Genomic DNA, 23,766 nt, shown 5'->3' on the forward strand with positions numbered 1-23,766 from the left:
GTCCTCCCTCCACAGGGGACGGAGGTGCCCGGAGGCAGCACCACTGGTCGTCAAACCTTGGCTTGTGTTGCACTGAAGCAGTGTACATCTAGAAAGAGGAGCTCACCCAGATGATCAGACCATGGCCTGGCGTTACGGCTGGAAGGAGCTAGTGCTGCCCTGCCTACGAAACAGGGGTCCCAGCTCCCCCTGCCCCTTCTTCCCACCATCTTCCCCCAGATCCTTGGATGGGAGCCAGCCCTGCCAAAGGGGAGAGCTCTTTCCTCGCTGTGCCCCTGGGTGCTGCGGGAGGACGCGGGCAGGGACAGGGGGGAGAAGCACAGGCAGGAGGGGGAGCAGGAGAACATGAGTTCAAAGAGATTTTTGGGGGTCCAGAGCACCCTGATGCTCAGGCAGGTCCACAAAGGAGTCGGGTGAAGCTGTACACACGAGCATTAGTTTTTCACTCAGCATCGGCACTTCTTGGGCCAAGGGCAGTAAGCAGGAACCGGGGTTGATTGAATTCTTATGGGGCCTGGGGGGTAAATTTGCTTTGATGCTCCTCTGCCCCAGACAAGGGGAGGTGCAGCCTGCGTGTCCCCCCACCACGGCCATGCCCACCGCACTGCTGGGACTCAGCAGAGCCTGGGTTGGGGGGTGTGGGTGGTTTCTGTTCATAGAGGGGAGCAGGGGGAACATCGGGGCTGAGGCTGGCAGGAGCACTGTGGGCTTTGCTGCAGGCCAGGGTGCTTGAGGAGCAGAAGCAGAGGGATCATGGGCACTGGAGCCGAGACAGGCTGCCAGTCTTCCTCCAGCGGTTGTGGGCTACCTCTGACCCTCTGCGGGATGTGCTCTGACCTGCTGCGGGATCTCCCCCCACCTGCTGCAGGATTCCTCTGGACCTGCTGTGTGTTGCTCCAGACCTGCTGCTGGATGTCCCCCAGCCAGCCCTGGGATCACCCCCTGGACCTGCTGAAGGATGTCACATCCAGACCTGCTGAGGCATGCCCCCAACACGCTGAGGGATGCCCCCAACATGCTGAGGGATGTCTCCCCAAGAGCTGCTGCAGGATGTCACATCCAGACCTGCTGAGGGATGTCCCCAACATGCTGAGGGATGCCCCCCCCAGACCTGCTGCGGGATGCCCCCTACATTCGCGGGACACCCCCGACTAACCCTGGGACATCCCCTGGACTGCCATGGGACGTCCCCCGGACCTGCTGCGGGATGTGTCCCCCCCCACCCCCCCGCCCCGCCCCGCCTCGCCGCCGCGGAGGCTCGTCCCGCGGCCGCGCACCTGGGCGCGGTGGGTGCGCGCGGCGGTCCGCGGCCGCGGCGCTGCCAGGGCGGGGGTGACTCACGCTGCCGCCAACGGCGGCCCCGGCTTTATAACGGCTGGGGCGGCCGCCGCGCCCGGCTCCGCTGCGCCGCGCTGCGCCCGCGGGGAGCGCAGGGACCGCGGCCGCGGGACGGCACCATGCGGAGCTTGCGCGGCGCTCCGCCGCCGGTGCTGCTGCTGCTGGCGCTGCTGCTGGCCGCCGGGCACGGCGCCGTCATCACCGGGGTAAGCGCCGCCGCACGGCACCGCGACCGACGGCACCGACGGGAGCCGCCGCGCCGGCACCGGCAGCCGCAGGCGGGCTGGAGCCGGCGGGGGCTCGGCGGGAAAGCGGGCGGCGGCGGGGGCTGGGGCTGGGGCGGCTCTGCCGGGGCGAGCGGCGACAGGACTTGGGGGTCTGTCTGCGGTGAGTGACGGCGGGACGTGGGGGGCTGCCCGGGGTGAGCGATGCCGGGATATAGGGGAGGGCTCTGCCGTGGGGGATGCCCAGAGCTGGGGGTCTGTCTGGGGTGGGCAGTGCCGGGACGCGGGGGTCTGTCCGGGGTCAGGGATGTCAGGACAGAGGGGTCTCGCGGAGGGAGAGCGATGCCCGGAGCTGAGGGTCTCTCTGGAGTGGTAACCAGGATGGGGAAGGAAGGGAGGGCTGTGCCAGGGGGTGAGAGATGCCGGGGCTTGGGACGTCTGTCTGGGATAAGCGATACCAGGACGTGGGGTCTGTCTGGGCCGAGGGACGCCCTGAGCTGGGTGTCTCTCTGGACTAACCGACACCGGAGCTTGGGGGTCGCTCTAGGGTGGGCGATGCCAGGACATGGGGGTGTCTCTGCGATGGCTGATACCAGGACTTGCGGGTCTCTGGGGTGGGGGTGCCGCGGTGTGGGCACTGTCCCTTTGGGCTGGGGGATGCCTGGACTCGGCGCAGGGTGTCTCCAGGCTGGTCCCTGTGTGTGCAGAGGCTCTCGCTGCCCCTCCAGGGCTGGAGGCTGCTTCCACCCTCGCCCCCCAATGCAGACCACAGCCCCGGCTGTCCCCAAACCTGCCCCGGGAGGGCCTGGCTTGGGGCACCGCACCTCCTGCTTGTGCACCCCAAGTTCCTCCAGTTCCTCCCATCCCACAGCTTACAGGGCAGCACCGCTATATTGCAATCATCGCAAAACACTGCTTTATTTTATTTATTTTTTTTTTTAAGTATGACTGTGCTGCTTTTTCCCCTCAATAGCCACCCTTCACAAATGAGTCCTCTGCTGTTGTTGTTGTTTTTAGACTTGAGTTTACTTTGGTTGTGAAAATATTTTTCTTCCGAAGATGTTATTTAACCCAAAGCGTTGCATCATTCTTAAGTAAAATGATTTTTTTAGTATTTGCTTTGGATTAATAACCTAGCACTTGCATTCCTTCAAGAGCTCACATGTCTTCTGTCACCAGCAGAAGTACTCGTGGCACTGGATTACTCCGTGGCCATCCAGGCTCCCTGTTCGGACTTCACTGAAGTCCATGAAACAGCTTGTAGGCATTTCTCTGGAGGTCAGATCAGTTCCCAAGACTCATTAATTTTCAGAGCAGAGAGTGTGCAAGAATTTTTTAATTTGAGAATTTCAAGTCCTTTTTAAGTAGAAATATTTCCAGCAACGGAGGACCAGTTTATATGTCTATTATTCAAGTTGTGGCTACACCTTTAGAGCATAACTAATCCATTAAATAAAGTAATTGTGAAGTGATTAATAATAGATTAAGGACAAAGCAGATTCTAAAAGTAAAAATAGATTAGAACTAGAAAATGTTATTTTATTAACTATTGCGGTGCGTTTCTGCTTAAACCACTTCGATGCATTTTTGGCTTCCGATGAACAGACAAATCTCAGACGAGAGCTGACGTAGGTGTTCCTGTCCTCATCCTCTGAGCCTGAAAGGTGCTTTTCCTTTGCAATTTAAGGACTTGATTCAAACCTTCCTCACATCAGTGCTGGTTGATTGGGTGACTTCAGTTGGCTTTGAGCCGGCATTTCACCTGGAACTCTTTTCTCGAGCTGAATTTTCTACAAACCCACGTTTAAATGGGATGCTGAAGGGATTGTCCTTCATGTTGTGTACTGTGAATATTAGCAGTATTGGTATGAATAACACATTGAAGATAAGGTCTGGGCAGGAGCATTTGGGTTGAATATTTTCAAAACTTGTCATACATTTTTGGAAGGAGGGTCTTAAAAGTTCTGCCAGATGTATGTATGTGTGTGTGTTTTAAAAAGAAATGGTTCAGCACAGTGTTTTGGATACCCTTTCCTGCTAGACATACTCAAACCTGTTTTGTGGCTGAGTGGTACTGCACTCCGGGACCAGTCCCAGGGAGATGAATGGGGTTTGAGATACAACTGAGATGAAAAGGGAGCCAGGAGCTGACTGGCGAGGAATAGCAGAGGCTGTGACTCCAGCTGAGCAGTGGATGTGGCACGCTGGTGGCAGCCAAAATCACTGGACTGGCAGATTTTTTTTTTTCTTTTGCTTGTTTTTTTGAGCGAGAGAGAGAGTGCTTAGGAAGTAAACGTTATCTACCTGGCAGGCTGTAGTGGTAGTTTTATGGCCATATTAGTCTTACAAGTAAATACTCTGTGTGTTTGGGCTCATCTGTAGCATAGAGCTGTCTGCTTCATTAAATGTGTGTTGAGGAGAGCTAACCATTTGGGTTACACACATGATGTAGTGGCTTGGCGCTAAAGCAATCGCGTTATCCTAAATTACTAGCTGATCTGTAAACACTTATTTTGATCTAGCTTCTGCCAGTTGACCTGGTGTAATATTTGCCCAGTAGAGTACAGTGTAATGGCATTTATCATGTAAATCCCAAGGTAAGATCTGTAAGCTTTTTTCCTCAAGCAAATGTTTGTTCTGACACGCAGTCTTCCCCAGAGCCATTATCATCTTTTATGTGCGTTTTCACAAGTTGCCTGTTTATGTACTGCTGACCGGTGCCTTTGGTCTATCACTCCTGCTGTCAGACGTTAAAAAAGAAGTGAGTTAATTAAACTTACCTTTTGGGTGTAATCAGAAGCTTTAGCTAATGGGATTTCTCATCAGAGGAAGGAGACTGGTTTTTGCATTAAAGTCATATAATAAAAAGTCTGATAAGCTTTTGGTTAAAAAAAAATAAGTAAAAGAGGCGCAGTAATCTATTTCCAAACCCTAAAATGTCAATTGCTCTTTGTGGTTTCTAGTTTTTAAAGCATGCCCAGTAGTTTGCATTTTGGTTTGTGCTTATTTAAGCTGTTTTGGGTAAGTGGCTGAAATATTCGCCCCCCCGCCTTGCAGGGGGAATGCTGCCACAGTAGCATTTTCTTGGTGGTGGACTCTCATGCAAAGCTTCTTCTATGACACATTTAAGACCTCTTGTAGTTACATGTAACTCTAGATAACCACCACAGAATCCCTATTTAAACTTCTATTTTAGCTACTTGCACTTGAACTTCTCTAGTAAAACTATCATGCAGTCTTGCATTTGCAAAGGCACTCAACCATAAGATATTATCATAAGAAACTAGAAGGAATAGTTCCGTAGAAGTCTTTAAATTAACAGATAATTTCCTATCTTAGCTTTGCCGTAAGACGGGATTCCTGACTGGTCCTTGCACCTGCCTGAGCTCACTCAGGCTGCGATTGGGAAAAGTGCAGTGGGATGTGCCACGGTCCATCAGCGCTCGTCAGAAGCTGGGACTGTAAATCACTGACAGTCCTGGATTCAGCCCTGAGCAGCTCCACATGTGGTCGTGGCTTTAAGCATCCTGGGCTCAACTGTGAAACGTGCCAGGAGCCTGTATGTCGAGATCCAAGGGAGATATCTGTATTATGAATCAGCCTTAAACCTTGTTATTCAGCCTTAATGAGCCATGAGAACTTGTGGGGTGTCAGAAGCAGCTCTTGAGCACCTGATCTGTCCTATTTCTGGAATATAGTTGTTATTCTTTTTTTTTTTTCTCCTGCTGTATTGAACTCCAGGCCTGCGATCGAGACCAGCAGTGCGGAGGAGGGATGTGCTGTGCGGTCAGCCTCTGGATCCGCAGCCTGCGAATGTGCACGCCGATGGGAAATCTGGGAGAGGAGTGCCATCCTTTGAGTCACCGAGTGAGTACGTCACTGGGGGGGCTGTGAGATCGGAGCTTGCAGGGCAGAAAGAAACAGAAATATACTGTGCTGTACGTCACCTTGCATAAAAACTATACATGGTGCAAACACGTTACGATACCCAGGCATTGCATCGGTATGCAAATAGTGCTGAAGGTACCTACGTAAGGAAATACATTACTGTCAGAATTATGCTGAAGAGAATCTGAAGATGAAAGTAACACAAGCTTTTCACTTTGTATTCTTATTAGTTTGTTGTTGCTGTTTTGCTTCGTTACATGATCCAAAACAGCCTTAACGGTTCCCAAGCCCAACCCTGCCAATGCCTACGCAGGTGAGCAGGAGCGTAGAAAACACCACCGACCTCAGTGGAACTGGACAAAATCCCATCACAAGCATAAAAATGTCACCAGCCAGTGTTGGGACACCTGGTGCGTCACTGCAGCACGGTCCCTCTCTCATCAGACAGCAACGTCCAATTCAAGTCCAGAGGCTGAGAGCCACTGGTCCTTTCAGAATCCAATGAGAACGTGTTGGCACGTGCTTATACTTGAGAAAACCCACCACAGGCCCTTAGCTTCTATTCTGCCTATTAATTTTGAATATATATGTACGTATACATATATACACACACATATATAAAACACTCATTACATCTATAGTACATTATTTTATGATACACTATACTATTAATATAATTATATTAACAAATACATTTATTTAAGGGTATGTAATTATGTATGTTATACATACTATGAAAAAGGCTGTTTGTTTATCAATAATACAATCTGTGTACAAAAGAATGGATGAGATGTTACCAAGGAGCTTGAGAACCTGGTGGTCTTCAGAGCCATGCTCAGGGAAGAGCATGGCCTGAGAGTCACCACATTGGAAGACATCATGGCAATAAATTCAGATTATAAATGTGCAGCTAGGTAGCTGCCTCTCTCACTGTCTCATCTAATGCCTGGCTTCTCAGCTTCACATCTATGGTTTATTTTCTCAATTTTAGGAATTGCAAGGCTCTGTTCTTTTACAGTTAAATTTTTTAAATCTTCTGCTGTGATATTGAGGACCAAATTCTCTTTTTTTATTATGCAGCGTAGCAGGTTTTTATTGTAAGGGCTCTTTACATTAGCAGGAGTCTCAGGATAGGAGAAATCGACTTCTAGGTTCGTTATGAGCTTATTGCTATTGGGCAATAATTTCTACTGTCTGATATGTGTTAAGCTAATTGCCCACATAATTACAATCAGGGAAGACGCCTGTCCACCCCAGACTTAATGGTCACAGTCACTGATGTTTGTAAGCTTGATGAGGTTAATTAGAGATTCAGGTTCCTTACCCCACTGCTCTTCATGACAAGCACAAAGCAAACTGATTTATTAGAAATTAGGTATTTTTTGAGGATAGAGAGTTTGCTCAATGGTTCCTCTCCCCTCAATATTTTGGTAGGGGACAGCTGGGAGACCAATTGCCCTCACCACCGAAACCTTTCCTTTGCCTGCAGGTTGGGTACAAAGCGGGCACCACCATGGCCATGCCACCACCTTGGAGACCTCCAGATGGGCTTGGAGATACCCTGGAGGGGATGATTGGTGGTTGGGTTTCCACTTTCTAGTTTCCTTCACAGCAACTAGATGGTGTGGCTTGATGCCGTGAACAATCTCAGTTGGCATTGCAGAGGTAGGGTTTGCAGGCAGGACCAGGCAGGTGAGGGTTGGTGGGTCAGCAGGCAGAGCTGGCAGCACGTAACCCCCCATGCCTCTCCCAGGAGCTCCCTTGTTTCCTTTTCACCTACAAACTCCCATCACCTCGTGCTCATTAAAACCTGGTGTGTGGCAAAGCATGCACCGGCTCAGCTGGCATCGCCAGCGCCAGCTCCGGGCACACGGGCTCTGCCTGCGCAGGCAGAAGCTTCACGCCCTGGCAAAGTGCCCGTCCTGCAGAGCTGTCACCTGCTGCCTGTCCCCAGCCGGGTGCCTTATTAAGCCACGTCTTCAGCGTGGGAGTCCCGCTGAAAGCAACCTTTCCTTGCAGGGAATGTTAACGTTTTGCATAAATCATTTGAGCTGTCAGCGGGCTGAGAGGTACCTCTGAGTCAGCCCTACCAGCCTGAGGAGCTCGGGTTTTAGGTTTTTCTGCAGCACTGTGCGTGGGCACCCAAAAGGTGTGATTCCCATGGGGAGTCCCTGGCACCTGTGATCAGTGGCCTCTCTGCTTGCAGGGCTGTGGCACATGGGGTGGGGAACTGGGGATGCTCTTGAGATGGTGCTAGGCAGGAGGCTGGTGCTGGCCCAGGGCACCACAGGTGACGCAGGAGACCCTGGCTCGCCCCCTGCGTCCGGTAGGGTGTCATGGAGTCGGGCAGGTCCTTGGTGCAATGCACGGGGGAATGTGTGGGACTTTATCCCTTTGACCATCTTAAAGGGAAAAATTACACGCTGACACAAAGCAATCTTGGAATAATAAAAGCACAGGCTCAAAATGCCCAGAAATCAGGAAATGAGGGAATTAGGGCTGTCTGCCTGGCCGGCTGCAGTGGCTCTGTGCTTCCCATTCTGCATCCTGGCCATGCTGCCCCACCAGGCTGTCCCACTCGGCTCAGCTCACGTGCTGGCGGAGGCCTGGATCCGGTAAAAGATGGATCTTGTGATCAAGTTGTTTTTGAGTCTCAGTGCGTGTGCACGTCATGGCGCAATGAAATTCATTTAACGCGGTCCGTATGTGGGCTCCCTGCAACACGGCGTGGCGGGAGGAGGGTAGGATGAAATGAGAAACCTCTGCCCTGTGGCAAGGGGACTCTGCTCAAAGGGAGGTCAGGTGAGGTGACCCACAGAGATCCCTTCCAGCCCAAACTACCACGGGATCCTGCGGTCCCTGGGTCCCGCTACGCAGCTGACCGGCTGCTCTGTGCCATATGGCAATGCGGGAACCGGGGCGAGCAGAAACCCCTGCACAGCAAACACCACAAAACGTGATGCGAAAGGCCAGTGTAGTTTCACAACAGGCTCCTTTATGAAATGGGAGTAAACGGAGAACATGTGTCACAGATGTAGATTTACACAGCAAGATGGACTGTTAAATTTAGCTCTCAACTGTAGCTTGACTGGGAGAAGCAATGGGGTTGGGTTTGCCAGCTGCTATGCAGCCCTGGCACTGCAGTTCCCGGGGATCTCCTGCCATGGAGGGAGGTGGGCAGCATTCCCCATATCCCTGCTGTTCATCCGAATCCATCCATCCCATCGCTGCTGTGCTCCCTGTCCCTGACGTCTGTGCTCTTTGTCCCCAGGTCCCCTTCTCCGGGCGGCGGATGCACCACACCTGCCCGTGTCTGCCCAGCCTGGCCTGCGTACGGACTTCTCCCAGCAAATTCAAATGTTTACCAGACTTCAGAAAAGAAGATGTCTTTTTTTAGCAGGAGCTATTCTGCGCTAGAAAGAGCCACTCAATGTATTCTTTTTCTTGTTATTGTGACGAACAAGATACTTGCTGGGGGAAACCCTTTACCATCCTTTCCTGCCTCACCAACATCAAGACCGAAAATCAGATACTGTGCTGTAGTGGCCAAGGTTTTCAGGAGGGACTCGTGGTGGCAGATGCTTTCATTTTGGGGTGAGCGAAACGGCATCTGCTAAAGCAGAATTGCTTTCTGAGGGCAGGAGCGTAACGATTTCTGAACCGTCTCATGGTCTTCATGGTTCCAGCTTAACCTCAGAATGAAAATATCCAAGATTATTGTCAGTTTTGGAAAGCTTTGGCCATGTTTTTACACTTCGGAATGCCTGAATCGGACTGAGAGTTGAATAATTGCATAGTGTGAAGCATATGGCGATTGGCAAAAAACTGTATTTACATTACATTTCGTATCTTTATTAATATAACTGTATTTATAAGTTAGGCACATCTCTAGGGTGAAAGTTTAACCAATAGATGTAGTTTTTACACTTTTAAAAAAAGTGGCAGGTGGAACCAAAGCATTTCAATATTCAAAGCATTAAAAGATTTTGTTATTTTAATCTTCTAAGATGAGAAGAAGTTGTTACTTGACTTGGTGTGAAAATACCCGATCATCTCAAACTATGTATTAAGATGTAGTTTATATTAAAAAAAGGAACCCTGAAGTTTATTGTAATGGGCTGCCTGACTTGTATATGTATCGAATTTGCTGTGTAAAAATTCTGTATCAGAATAATGGCAGTACATGATTTGATTTATTTTAATATTATAACATTATTTTGTCATTGTGGCTTTCCATTTTTATTCAGTGTGATCTGTTATCAGGTACTCGATTCACCCAAGCTAGCAGAACTCCTTACAGATAGCTTAGCAAAATATTACATGCCTCTGGCTGCTTTTAGGGAAACTCAGCAGTTTACAAGGCATGAATTCCTCAACCAAGCTGCAGTCTTAGACGATGGAGGAATCTTGGTGTAGTTAATATGAGTTTTTTCTTGGCACGAGATCCTCAAAGGATCAACTTTAACCCAGCCAACATATAATTTGTGGGTTTTCTATGAAATACCAGGTAGCTCCATGTTTACTTGTCAGTCCCCGGAGCTAGAATTCCAATAGTTTGTGTGAGTTTCACACGTTTCTTGCTCTCAGACGTGCAAACATAAGCTGGAACTGGAAAAGTGAAGTCATTCATCATTCAACAATCGGTCCTTTGCTGCTGATGACGATGAGGGGTTTGAGAGAAGTTAGCACACTTGTATTAAAGCAAACACCTCTACTAGAGAAGATGAGAAACGTCCCAGTGAGTTTACAAGGTACCTTCCACTGGGCTCTGCAGCCTCCCTGTGCCAGATCCTTGCAGATCCTGCACATGTTAGAAGAATAAGTGTCTTGAGAGATACAGTTGCATCCTCCCAACTCTAAACACCCCGACCCCAGGTCTTCTGCTCCAAAGCCTATATAATTTGCTTCACCCTTTGCAGTGGCGATACAGCAGTTGTGCAAGCGACAGCAGGTTCAGATCCTGTAAGGAGAAAAAAAAAAAAAGTAAGTCTGAGGTGCCACCAAATGGTAATTTTATACGTGGTTTGCTTTAATGCAATCAGCTACAAAGTGCCTGTAATAATGCGAAGCCTTAGAGGGGCTCATCGCTAACCCAAAGGGCTGGGCTGTGCTGGTGGAAGACCAGCCCCTTCCCATGCTAATACAGTGACCTGCGAGCACTGCAGAAATTCCTGTAACCTGGTTTTAAAAACAAATCCAAAACCTGATCCTGTCACTCTCACTTAATAGTAGGGCTCCCCAAACACCCTGTGCACCTGTGCAGTCTGAGTCTGCAGAGGACAAACACATTGGGAGTCTGGGGGTTGCTTTTCTGTCCATGTCTATCAGTATAAAATTAGCTTAATACCTCAATTTACACCCAAAGGGAAAATCGAGAAGGAAAACAGAAGCAGCCCACATGTGTATGTGTCCCACCTCTTGTTCCATTCATTTTTACCAAAGCACATTGTCATGGTGCTCGAAACGATGAACCATAGCAGGAAACACCAGCCCTGCTTCTCATCTCTCACTGGCATAAATCACCAGTGACTCCACTGAAGGTAATAGTCCTGGTTTATATCATTGTGAGTGGACAATTATATCCGATGACTGCCTTAGACCTGCCAAACTGAACTCCCAGGAGAGTTTATCAGACGAGAGCAGAGCGACTTTGCAGTTGTAATTTGTGCCAATTAACTCGCGGGAGCAGGCATTTATCTGGGTAATGAGAACAGCCCCAATTACATGAGTTCAAAGTTCACACCATCTTTAGGAAGGAGCTGGAAGTACTCATGTCCTGCAGGCACTCCTGGACAGGGCATGAGGAAGGTGCTGCTTTGAGAGAGACGTTCTCCTGTGCTTGGCCTTGAGGGGCTTCTCCACACCTTCTCTGCTGGCATAGCAGAGCTAAAGGCAAAACCTCCCTGTCCTACATCCCCACTATATTCACTTGGCAATAGTTGTTACGATTTCCCTTTTAGCAATTTAATTCTCATTAATTGACACTCACAATGAGGGTTAGTCGATTTGAGAGATCATTTTGGAAGGATGATTAAGATTTGCATCCCAATTCTTTCCTAAACTCTGTCCTAATCAATTATCTTTTCTCCCATCCTAGGGGACATATCCTAACCCAAGCACACCTGCAAAGTGCCTTTAATTTCTTTCTGCAGCGAAAGAGGAGGGGGGGAAAAAGCCCTTTCCCTTTGCTTTACAATGATAATGCATAAACCAGTGACCACAAGAAGTATTTCTAAGCGTAAATGGCCAGGCATGCCCCTCAAAAAAGCTTAACTTGACTTGACTGGGCTCAGTGTGACCGATGGAAAAAGGTGGCTGACCTTGAACCACCACGAAAGGTTTTCTGCAGCCCCCTGCGCAGCTCAGTTTGCCTCAGCATCACCCTGGCAATAATCCCAGGCCAGGAACAGCTTCTTCACCCACCTGGGAGGAAGAGAAGGGGGTAGGCCCTCGCAGGAGAAATCAGACGAGAAAAAGGAACCCTCTTCAGCCCTGGAAAACATCTTCATGAAAGGGAGATGTCCCATTCTCCACTATGCGTGGTTTTTTGAGAGCCTCGTTTAAACACTTTCCTTTATTCACTCCACTTAGGAGATCTGTGGCAATGTTTGGTTTAATTTTATTAATATTGGAGTAATATTATTAATTATTAATAGAAATATGTGCATTAATTTTTAATATTGTATTAATATTTATATTGCAGATATGCTATAGAATAATGATGATATCACACCAAACTGTAGGAGTTTCAGTGTTTATTTCCAGACACTGGGTTAGCAGAGAAGCCATTTCAGGACAGGGCACCACCACATATAATGAGTTGCTGCATTAATTTGATTACATGCTTATTAGGAAAGGTGAAGCAAGGTGTTTTGGGTTTGCGGGTGCACAGCTGACTGAGCAAGATGCACCTATAAGCCTGAGGGGCTGGAGGAAAAGCTCTGCAGCCGAGCTGGAGAAAACCCAGCTGAAGCTCAGGCTCATCTGCATCCTCTTGCCCACAATCCCTTCCTGAGGAAATTTGGTCACTTTTTAAAAAAAGTCTTACAAAGTCTTGGAGTGAGAGGGTGACACAAAATAAATTCTCCTGGTTGTGTGGCAAGTGGGACTCAGATCTGCATGGGTGCTTAGCCAGGACATAGGTCACCCTAATAAAAACCTTGGTTGTCACCCTTATCTCAGGACAAGTCCAGGTGATAATTTGTAGGACAGTAAGGAGAAGTTTATGCTTCTTTGGAGAGCTATAAGGTAAGAAAGGGTATTATAGATGGTTATGTTTTCTTATAGGTGGGCTGCAAATGTGAACTTTGTTGTTATTTTCAGGCTCTGGTCTATTAGAAGTTTCTCTAACATGTTCCTAGAAGATGGTATTTGCTAATACGCTTAATCAGTGTAATGCACTGTAATAATGTATGATAACTGCAACTGTGGCTGTAGACGGAGGTCTTCATTGATGCCTTTACCACCCCCCACCCCAGTAGCTCTCTGATTTGTTGGTACTGCACAGATGGATGCTCAAAAGAAACAGAAGGTGCTAAGAATCCCTTGATTTAAACAAGATGTCTCAGGAGTTTGATCTTGACAATGTGTAACGTGTTTTCCAGAAGGAATTAGAAAATTGCAGGAAGAGAAAAGACTGTGCAAATACAAGAGGATTTTGATAATAGCAAAATCAATGTGCCTTTCTCTGGTACATAGATATGAAATGCCAAACCAGCGGGGGTACAGCTCTTAGACTAATCAATAATTCTGAGCACAGGAATGGAGATGAGTTTAATGCACATCAAACATGGAGCAAATCACCTGTCATTTCTCAAGGAGACTCCTGAGTGTGTGCAGGCTCAGCCTGATGCAGCAGGAAACATCTCAATGATTTAACAGGACAGATTCCCTCGTATGATCCAGCTGCCTCGGAGGATGGTGGCAGCCTTTGGGCCACTGTGCCTGGGCATCAGGGCTGGGAAAGGCAGAATGTGAAGGGCTGAGGCTGCGTCAGCCTGGTGCAGTGAAGGGAGGGTGGATGGCAAAGTGTGCAGGAGAGGAGGAGTGAGCGATGTAACCGTACAGCACTTGCGAACGCCTCCACAGCAGGGATTTCCCAAAGGTCTGAGGGTCAGACAGCTTAGCACGGCGGGAAAACAAATGCATGCACAGTGTGACGATGAAGGTCTCCTCTGCAAACACCAGTTTGCCTGGGAAACTGGGTGTGGGTTAATTGTATGCCAGGAGTGCCCGGAGCATCCCAGCTCGATGCTCCTTTGTATCATGGCACCAGATATCAGTGTGTCACAGGCATGTCCCTGTCCCCAGAAGGTTACGGATCTCATAGACCAGATAAAGCTCGTGTCTGTGCTGTACGCAGCGCGTACCTGCTCTGCTGCAGCCCGAGCTGTCCTGGAACCCACAACTGTCCCTGTGCTGTGTCCCAGCCAGCAGTATGGGAAGGTGTGTCCCTGCAGAAGGGGGCCCTGCAGACCCCCACGCCAGCGCAGGGACCACACGGGGCTCCTCATCTCCTCCCAGGCTGGGAATCCCATCCAGACCTCCCAAACTCCAGCACCGTGGCATCGCAACACGTGGAAGGGATTAAATCTGGTTTTAAATGTAATGTGGCTTTGTAAACCCCAAGGCCGTAATGCAGTTCAGAAGCAGGCTGAAAATACGGCCGGCTTCCAGCCAAATGAGCCGAGCTGAGCCTTCTTTATTTACTTTTTCTCTTGCACATGTGAGTGCACTCGTGTCGTCTCCTGCAGATGTTCGTGGGCTCTTTCAGCACAAATGGACAAATGCAGCTCTTGCTGTGAAGAGCTCACAAACCATCGAAGCTGCTGTTAATTTTAGGGGGTGCAAAGCTGGCCCCCCACCCCATTATTCACTTCTCCAGGCTAGGCTGGAGCCCAGGCAGCAGTGCACATCTCTAACCGCTCTCGTGGCACCTGCTGGAAAGGTCAGCTCGGGGAGAGGCACCAGCGAGACAGCTGCAAGCATGCTCATTCTTTCCAAAAATTTCACTGCATCCTGTCAAATTAGTAGATTTTTAAAAAATCCCCCCCCCCCCTCCAAAGTTTCTTCTCTCACATGGGTGAAATGTTGACAAAATGTTGACAGGAAGGTCTTCCACCCCTCCAAATTCAATGGCAAAACCTACTGACTGCGGGAGTGTCACAGCTTCACCTCCCTCCCTGCCTGTTTGAAGAGTTTCATTAAACTCTCCAAAGTCACTAACAAACCTTTCACGCCTTGCAACAGAGCCTTCAACTGTTTGGATTTGGTTTGCATCAGCACTTAGCTCAGACTGATATTTCACAAACAGAGTAACAAAAAGTCTATCTGGCTGAGAGTTTAGGATCTATTGGGCAGGAAAATTGGCACGGAGACCTCTGGCAGCACTGTGGGTAGGCCCTGCAGAGTCTTGCTTCTGCAGCATCCTTCATCGCCCTGCTGGGAAGCACTTTGTGATGCTCAGCCTAAACATGTCCCTCCTTGCTTTCACACTATGGCTCTAAGCCATAAGCTCTAAACCTTCCACTAGATCAGGTTGCTCAAAGCGTCATCCAACCTGATGATTCTAGGGATGGGGCATCCACAACTTCTCTGGGCAACTTGTTCCAGTGCCTCACCACCCTCACTGTAAAAAATTTCTCCCTTATATCTAATCTAAATCTCCCCTCTTTCAGTTTAAAGCCATTGCCCCTTGTCCTATCACTACACACCCTTGTAAAAGCCCTTCTCCAGCTTTCTTGTAGGCCCCTTTAGGTACTGGAAGGCTGCTAGAAGATCTGTTGGCTTCTTGGCTCGAGTGCCCACGTTCTCCCCCTTTAGTCACACTGCAGCTTGGCTGAACATATTGCACGTTCATCCGCCTTCCTCCACGCCCAGATGTCTTCTGCAGCTCTGCTGGAGCTCGCTCCCTGGGGCACCTCAGCCCCACGGGCACCCGGAGCTGGTGCCTCTGCCCCGGGGCTGCTGCAGCCCCATGGCACCCATGGGACCGTTCCCTTTCCTCCCTCCCTGTTGCACTGGGGGACCTGCTGTGTAGTGTTCAGCCTAATGAGGGAGGAAAAGGAAAAGGAAAGGAAAAAGCCCGGTTGATTTACTCGACTATCAAGCTACTCAACGGTTTCCTTTCCATCACTCTCCTGCAAGCACTCGGTGACAGATGGGGACAGATTGAGCGGTTCGATGGAGTGAGGTAATATTCCACTAAATCATTCCTCTTTCTCTCACTGTCATAAAGCACCCAGACTTCAGCCCTTCCTCCTGAATCTTCCTGTGTTTCCCTCTGTGGATTCTTTTTTAATGACAAAGCCATTTTAGCTCAACCTCTGCTAAAATTTCAGAGAGAAGCCAGCACTGGTATTTATAAGGTATGATAAAACGGGTGCTGTAAAACAGTTAGCAAAAGGAAGGAGTGAACCACCACGAGACAGAGAGGGTTCTGGTGCTGTTTAGTGATGTTTCTGCTTCCTTTTTCTCCCTGCGTGCTCGGGCTGAGCCCCAGCCCCAGCGCGGGGACCCCGGCTGGGCAGCAGCAGGCTCCCACGCAGGTGCGCCGTGGGCAGGCGCAGGCTCGCACCGCACGTCTCGCAGATGGAGGATCCGTTTTTTCCCTGGATGACTTGTTCCAATGGTTAATCATCCTCACACAAACACAGGATTATTTTTTTTTTTTTAATGACACGCCAGTAAATAACATTCAGAAACTTTAGGACGGGCTTTCTCTTCATGGGGCGAGCTCTTAATTTCTGCCTACTCTATTAGCGCTGTGATGACTGCCTAAAATTAACTGGGACTTCAGAGCTTCCCTGTGCCCTTGCAAGGCTGGCTTTGAACTTGAAAGCCTCCTACACAAAGTGCTTCGCGCTATCAACCTGGTCACGGTAGAGGTGAAAAATGTGGCACTGAAGAAAGTGGCTTTCCAATAAATACATCCACAGTACAACCATGCGTGACTCACCAGATCAAAGACAGAGTGCAAGTACCGAGGTCATTAAACATGAATAGAAATACAGAAATGCAACAGCTTGCATTAAAGGCTTAGCTTGACTTTAAAGTTAAGTGATGAAAGCTTAAGTAGTCAGCAATTGTTCACCGGTGATAAGGCTCTGCTCTTGCCATCAGTAGCTCTGTGCTTTACAAAGGTGAGTAAGAATAATTAATCATTTTTCAGATAACATACCGAGGTGTGGGGCAGTTAATGACTTGGACCGAGTGAAAATAGGCTCAGAGATGCTCAGCATTGTCAGCTCTAGGGAAAGTCAGAGATGGTGGAAAATCAGCTCTTGGTCACCAGTTCTGCAACCGATGGATGGGTAAGGATTTACCCTGCATGCGGTCCTTCACAAATGACATAGCATCAGAGGTCACCAGCACAAAAGGAGGTTTGGGGTAAGACTTCCATCAGCACAGCCCCATCACGACTCTGCACTGAATTTTAAGAGGCTGTCTTCACTGATGGCCTTTTTCTGATGGCTCCATTTCTTCTAGATGTCATATACTTTATAATATTCTGAAGCTTAAGAACACCACAGCATGGGAGATGCTTCCTGGTTCGTATCACAATAGAGTTAATTGTAGCCTGCACAGTGTTTCGAGCAACTATAAAGGAAGCTGTGCTAAAATTGAGGATTTTAGGGGACCTCTATTAGAAAATAGCCCCCCTGCCATGTTTCTAATAATTTTTTGATTTGCAGCATGACTATCTAATAAGGTTTCTGGGGTATTCTGATACTGCACAGAATCATCTCATCTGCAGCCTAAATTAATGAAGTGACAGCACATTCTGCCAACATGTGTGTGTTACTCTGTCTAGAGCCACTTCTCTTGGGGTGGTTTGTTGGCAATTCTGAGCAAGTGCAGGTGCTACAAAGGAGGAAGGTGACTGTACTTAACCGTGTGGGGCAAGTGGCAGAGGTCTAGCCAAACTCCACGCATCCTTTGCTGGGAAGGGAGGGAAAATGCCAGCTTTGCTCTCCTCTGAGCTCAGCACAATGTGTCCCAGGGCAGTACCACAGCATATGGCAGAGCAGCCTTCTGGAGGTGTAGCTGTGTGACATCCAGGTAGAGCCCCAGGAAAGAATCGTTGCTACCAGACTAAGCCAAATTCCTGCCCTTTTCCTCAAGGCTACTGGCTTCACACCATTCTGGGAGGCAGCTTTGTCTCCCCTGGTGCAGACCTGGTACTGGAAAAGCAAATGATGACAGCTTGTGGGCTATGCATGCCCCCGCTCATCCTCTACCTCTAGCACGACTACTGAATAAGACCTTTGCCCATCAAGATAATTTGGCTGAGGCCAAATGTTTCAGCCTCTTTCCTGGCAAACTCTTTCCAAATCTAACAGCAGAGCTGGAAGCGCCCCACAGTGCTCCAGGTGTTGAGTGTTGTAAATCAGAGCTCGCCATAGCTGCTACTTGTTGAGATTTCAGGCCAGTGTCATTTTTCAAGCTGGCCTGCCATTTAAGTTTCTGCTAAAAACTTCCACTGACTTCAAGATTTTGACCAGGAACCTTTGCAAGGAATGTGTTAAATATCTGATGAATGAGTGAAGATGCCAGCAGCAATCAAGAAGTTTCCAGAGCAGCTCCCCGTGCAACTGTAATTCTTCACCACAGATATGCAAAAGCAAGCGTGCTCTGACCTCTGAGCCAGGCTGTGGAGAATCTCCGGGGGAGATGACATTGGTATTTCCTGTGATACTCAGCACTTGCATTGCCCAGAATATGGAAAACTAGCATACATCTGCCTGGAGGGGTATAGAGAAGACTCAATACATATTCTGGTCAAGCATAGGTATATGGAAGAGCTGGGAGAGCCCCGCTGCCATGCAGCTCACCAAACCCTCCTAGTACCTTGTGTTTTGGTCAGTAGGGATGGGGAGAGGGGTTGAGACCATCTGAGTTTTCGCAAGTGAGCCCAGGACTTGCACAACAATTTGCAATAGCTTCTCACGTGGACATGGGAGGTAATTATTAACACCCAGCTCTTGCCGCATCTCTTCCATCAGCGCCTCTGCGCGAGACCAGCAGCACTCTGGTTTTTGGATGGGCAGCTGAGGACATGGAGGCTTACAGGTCCCAACAGCATCAGGGATGGCTCCCTGTGCTCAGCCCATTCTCTTCACGTTATTTGTTTACTTTTGTTATCCAGAGCAGGCTTTCATCCTCTCTAACACCCCTTCTCTGATCTTGGTCAAAGCATTTAATCTCTGTGGCCCACTTTCCCCATATGCAGCTTAAAGGATCCAGTGAGAACATGTTAATACTGTGCTTTGGAAAGGCTGTATTTATTTATTTATTTCAACTTTCTTATCTTTTCTCAGATTTCAGAAGGAATATTTATCTTCTGGTGCTTCTCCAGCCCTTTCTGTTTTTTCCTACTTGGTGCACTCTCAGTCAGCAGGACAGACTTGCAAAGTGGTGGTTGTTGGTGTGCAGGCACCGAGTACCTTTTAATTTTCTGCCATGTGCCTGTCCTTGATATTTAGTTTCACATTTTATGGAATGAAGCCCTATTATACAACACCCATCTAAAACCCCAATTAAAGCTACTGGAGCTCCTTCTCTTTTGTACTAGCATGGCCCCGATCATAACCTACCTGATATTACAAGTATCTAAAATATAAAATTAACTTCAAACAGCGCTGATTCTGCCCTGAGAGTATGTCAGAAGTCCTGAGACAGCCCTGGAAGCTACATGAAAGCAAGAGGCATGGTATACAGGTATCTTTTTTGAACTTTTTTGTATCCTTTTGCTGTAGCAGGGCTGGCTTTGGTGGCCACTGATGGGTGACAGTAAAGCATCCCTTATCTTCAGTGGGCAAAACCCAGACTCGCCCATCTGGCAACAGTATCTCTGAGATGGGGGATGCCTATAGAATCATAGAATGGTTAGGGTTGGAAGGGACCTCAAAGATCATCAGCGTGGCTTGATAAGCTGGTTTAAGTTTAAATAAAACCATTAGGTCACCCAAAGGTGATTTTTTCACCCCCCCCACATATACAATTGACTGTACAACTCGTGCTTAATTTTTCTAGAAGTGAAAAACCTGGTCCTTGCAGCTTTTGAGGTTTTAAAATAACTACTCTCCCATCTCTGTGGTTTAAATAGAATCATAACCATACTATTTATAGCCTGGAAGAGAGAGAGGATGCTAAAATATCAGGCATTTTTAATCGAGTAAGAGAAGGAAAACATTGGCTTGCGTACCAGTAGGATTAGCAAAAAGAAGGCAAGATTTGAGTTAGAGATCACAGTTCTAGGCCTCTACTTAGGAAGCTGCTTAAATTTTAAGGAAATAAGATTCTGCAAAAGTTGGAAACCTGCTGAAAAGACCTAACATTAAACAAGGCATGTAAGGTATACCTGGGATACAACTCCCAGTAACAGCATCGATGCTTTACCCCTACGTCTTTGTAACACAGCTCTACCTGATTGCTCACCAAGATTCATGAACCCATAATCTGATATTCCAGGATGAAAATATAATTAGCACTGATAACCAGCTTCTGCTGTGATCTAAAGTTCTTGACAGCTTTCCTTCTGCACCCAGATGCATTTTCAAACAGCTTTGGAAATGATCATTAAGTCTCACTTTGTTGAGAATATGACTCCATCCACGGTCATATTCTTTAGCCCAGCTCTGGCAGCATCAAGGCAGCACGGTCCTCCTCCTGCCTACCTTCTTTGCAGCTATACCAAAAGCTCGAATTGCAAACTTCCCCTTCTGTACTTCAAGAGACGCTGCCTCTCTGGGGTTCAAATCTGAGCTGGGGGTGGAAAGCAAGACATAAAACCAAATGAGAGGCCTCCCTAGTTTCATTCCCTGCCTCCATCTGGAGCTGCCACCTTAGCCTTCCTCCGACCTGCCACACACGTCTCTTCTGTGCTCACTTTGCACTCAGGACAACTAGTTCTCAGTTGATGCCTAACAACTTTGGACTACTCTCTGCAGAAAGGCATTTAGTACAGAAAAAGATTTTTTCATGGAAATTGAGCTCATCTCTATCAATTTGTGTGCGACTTGCTCCAGCACTGCTACGATCAACGTTCGTTAGATGTTACGTGATACATCAGAAAGAACAAACGTCAGAAACAGCGTCCTCTGAGATGGCTACAAAGTTGTGTCAGGATCCTGCCATCAGGCTGCCAGTTAAAACGCTTTCAGAGAAGTTTCTGTAGAACAACAAAGCAGGTTAAAACGCCACGCTTCATACACATAAATTACCTGTTAGGAATATAGTTTACAAATGAGTACAGTATTAACCAAGCCACCGTGTTAAACAACTGCTTTGCCAACTAAGCCTAGCGAGTCACTTTTCTATCATTAACAGAGCAGCGATTAGCTAAAACAGAAATTTGGTTTCAGTAGACACACAGAATTGTGCTATTTAAACCTGTTGCCCATCATGAACTTAAGTCTTCTTAAAAATAGCTTTAGTCACTTTTATTGGTATAAACACCTAAATTGAGATCTAACAGCAAATAAGGATTGTGCTTGTCCATAATAACCTCAGCTGTGAAATCTACTCAGACACAAGACATACAACCTTCCACATACACAAGTTATTTGTCAGCAAAGCAGAATGCTGCCATTCTGAAACAATTACATACAGTAAAGGTTTTCAGTATTTTATTAAAGAAAACAGTCAAAATGTACAAGTATTACCCAGGTTTGTAGATAACTTCCTATAAAGGCAGTAAAATATGAATTTCAATCTAGGTTTTAAAAACTGCTATAGTTGATTATTTTTAAAGTTGATATTTTTAAAATCACATTTCACAAACAGTTCAGAAATATTACCAAATGAATAGTGCAACAAGAAAATCGAAATTAGTTCTACACTGTTTGCATGTCAAGCAAAAGTTATAAGTAACTGCTTCAAATACTCAAACCATTTGAGAATGAATGAATCCAACAGCTCCCACCAAAAACTGACTTCTGACCACATTAGGAAGGTCCTCTTCTTGTTCTTCACTTAAAATCAAATAATAACAAAACAACACCTCTTGAGGTCATCAAAAATAACTTTAGTATAAAATTGTCTTGGCCCTTATCAAATATTACATGAATAAAATTGTTAAGCCTTTATCAAAACAGACAGGAATAGGGAAACAAAAAAATGTCATGGCCTTAATCCATATCTGTTGGAATCATGTCTAGAAACGTTAGAAGCAAGACCGGAAACTCGGAGCCCTGTTTTGTTTTTAAAAACCACACAATCACAAAGAAAAACAGCTTCTTACTGCCTAAGGTTTGGGCGTGTTCTGCTCAAGTACCTGTTCCCATAGACAGCAACCTTTTATGTTCTGAAGAGAGCATACGCAAAATATAGAAAAATAAATAAAATAGCTTCTTACAGCCTAAGGTTTGGGTGCTGGGTGGTGGTTTAGTATGTCCCCCACAGGTCACACGCTCTTGAGATCGTACGCAGAAACATGGAAAATGATATCCATCTTTCTTTTTTAGAAAGAGAAAAGTCCCCCTACATCCCGAAGCTCTTGAGATCGCAAAGGATGGTGCCCTGGGTGCTCTGGATGCTTTGGCAGCATGGGAAGTGGGCTCGGAGACAGACCCTGAGCTCCTTGTTGAAGATGAAGCAGAGGATGGGGTTGACCCCTGCCTGGGCAAACGTCATCCAGACGGAGGTGGTCAGGTAGACCTGGGGGATGGAGCTGGCCTTAATGAAGACCCGCAGGTAGCAGGCCACAATGTAGGGGGACCAGAGGAGCAGGAAGAGCAAGGTGATCATGTAGAACATCTTGCAGAGCCTTTTCTCCATCTTAAACTCCTCCAGCACCAGCAGCCTCTTGATCTGGCTGTGGGTGGCCTGCCTTATGCCCACGAGGGTGGGTGGCGTGGGCCCCCTGCCAAAGCCAGCCGTCCAGTTCGCAGCCGCTTGGCCGGTGGCTCCCGGCCCGTGGAAGGTCCAGTTCTGGCTGATGGCCGGTACCAGCTGGGCCGGCTTCATCTTGCGGTGGCCGTGGATAAAGAAGAGCAGCTTGATGTAGACCAGGTGGGTGGCAGCAATGACGGCCGCCAGCATAAGCATGAAGCCCAGCGTGTCGTTGGCCTTGACGTAGCGGTGCTCAAAGATGCACTGCTCCTCCTCCCGGATGAACTTGTAGGTGCCCACGTCGAAGACGGGGGGGAAGGCCATGGCCATGGAGAGGGTCCACACCATGCACACCACAGCCAGGCAGGTCCAGCCCGTCATGCGCTTGGCGTAGAAGCGGTGGTGGGCGATGGCCATGTAGCGCGTCACCCCCACGCAGAAGAGCAAGAAGGCAGCGTGGAAGCAGAAGAGCACGGCCAGGAAGGCCAGCACCTTGCAGCTGAGGGGCCCGTGGGGCCAGGCAGCCCCGCTGCGCACCGACAGCATGACGAAGGGGAAGCAGGCCAGCGAGCGGAGCCCGTCGGCCAGGCAGAGGTCCAGCAGCAAGTAGTACGGGGCGCGGTGCAGGTGCCGGTCCTTGAGGATGAGCCAGGCGAAGAGCACGTTGCCTGCCAGGCTCACGCAGAGGATCAAGCCCAGGGTGGCCAGCTTCAGCCCGGAGGTGCTCAGCAGGCCGCCGGCGCTGGGCAGGTGCGGGCTGCTGCTGCTCCCCAGCTCGCTGCTGTTCGCCATCGGGTCCTTCCTCTTCCTCCTCCTCCTCTTCCTCGGCGGCGCCGCGCAGGCAGGGCCGGGGTCTCAGCGCCGCGGCAGCGCGCCGGGGCCGAGGGCCGCGCTGCCCGGCGCCCCCATGCCCGCCGCTGCCGCCGTCCTCCCCTCGCCGCCGCCGCCAACGCCGCCGCCGCCGCCCCGGCCGCTCCGGCGACGCGGGGCGCTGCCGCCGCGCTCCCCGCGGGCCATGCGGCTCCCCCGCCCCGCGGCCGCGCTAGGGCCGCGCCCGGCGCCGCCGCCGCCCCATGGGGATGGGGGATGCGCTGGGGGGCGAGGCGCGGAGCGGCGCGGAGCCACCCCCTTACCGCCGAGCGAGCCGCTCCTCCGCGCCGGGCGAGGGGCCGGCCGAGCCTGCGCACAGCGGCGGCGGCTCTGCCCAGCTCCCGCCGAGGACAATGGGGTAAATCCCCCTCCCTCCTTCTTCCCTTCCCTTCTCCTCCTCCTCCTTCCCCCCGCCCTGCCTCCGCCCCCCGCGCAGCCCGGCCCCTGCGGAGCGCGGGGCTGAGTCACGCGCGCAGCGGCGCGGAGCGGCGCGGAGGTCCCGCTGCCGCAGCGGGGCTGGGAGCGGAGCGGAGCCGCCCGCAACCGGGGGCCACGGCAGCCCCCGCCCTTCTCCCGCGGCGGGGCGGGGCGGGAGGGGGATGTAGCGGCGGGG

General features: G+C 49.3%; 2 protein-coding genes across 2 annotated transcripts; one reads left to right on the forward strand and one right to left on the reverse strand.

Moving 5' to 3' along the window:
• Nucleotides 1–1,457: 1,457 nt before the first annotated feature.
• Nucleotides 1,458–8,847, forward strand: PROK2 (prokineticin 2). Its single transcript, XM_086619084.1, has 3 exons — nt 1,458–1,544; nt 5,304–5,429; nt 8,722–8,847. Exons 1-3 carry the CDS (start codon nt 1,458–1,460, stop codon nt 8,845–8,847), a joined length of 339 nt encoding a protein of 112 aa, XP_086475210.1.
• Nucleotides 8,848–21,932: 13,085 nt separating this feature from the next.
• GPR27 (G protein-coupled receptor 27) lies at nt 21,933–23,671 on the reverse strand. The gene has a single exon (XM_086619152.1). The coding sequence runs from the start codon at nt 23,073–23,075 to the stop codon at nt 21,933–21,935; it is 1,143 nt and encodes a 380-aa protein (XP_086475278.1). The 5' UTR covers nt 23,076–23,671.
• Nucleotides 23,672–23,766: the final 95 nt, after the last annotated feature.

This window comes from Tauraco erythrolophus, chromosome 12 (assembly GCF_009769465.1).
Source record: "Tauraco erythrolophus isolate bTauEry1 chromosome 12, bTauEry1.pri, whole genome shotgun sequence".
Classification (NCBI taxonomy): Eukaryota; Metazoa; Chordata; class Aves; order Musophagiformes; family Musophagidae; genus Tauraco; species Tauraco erythrolophus.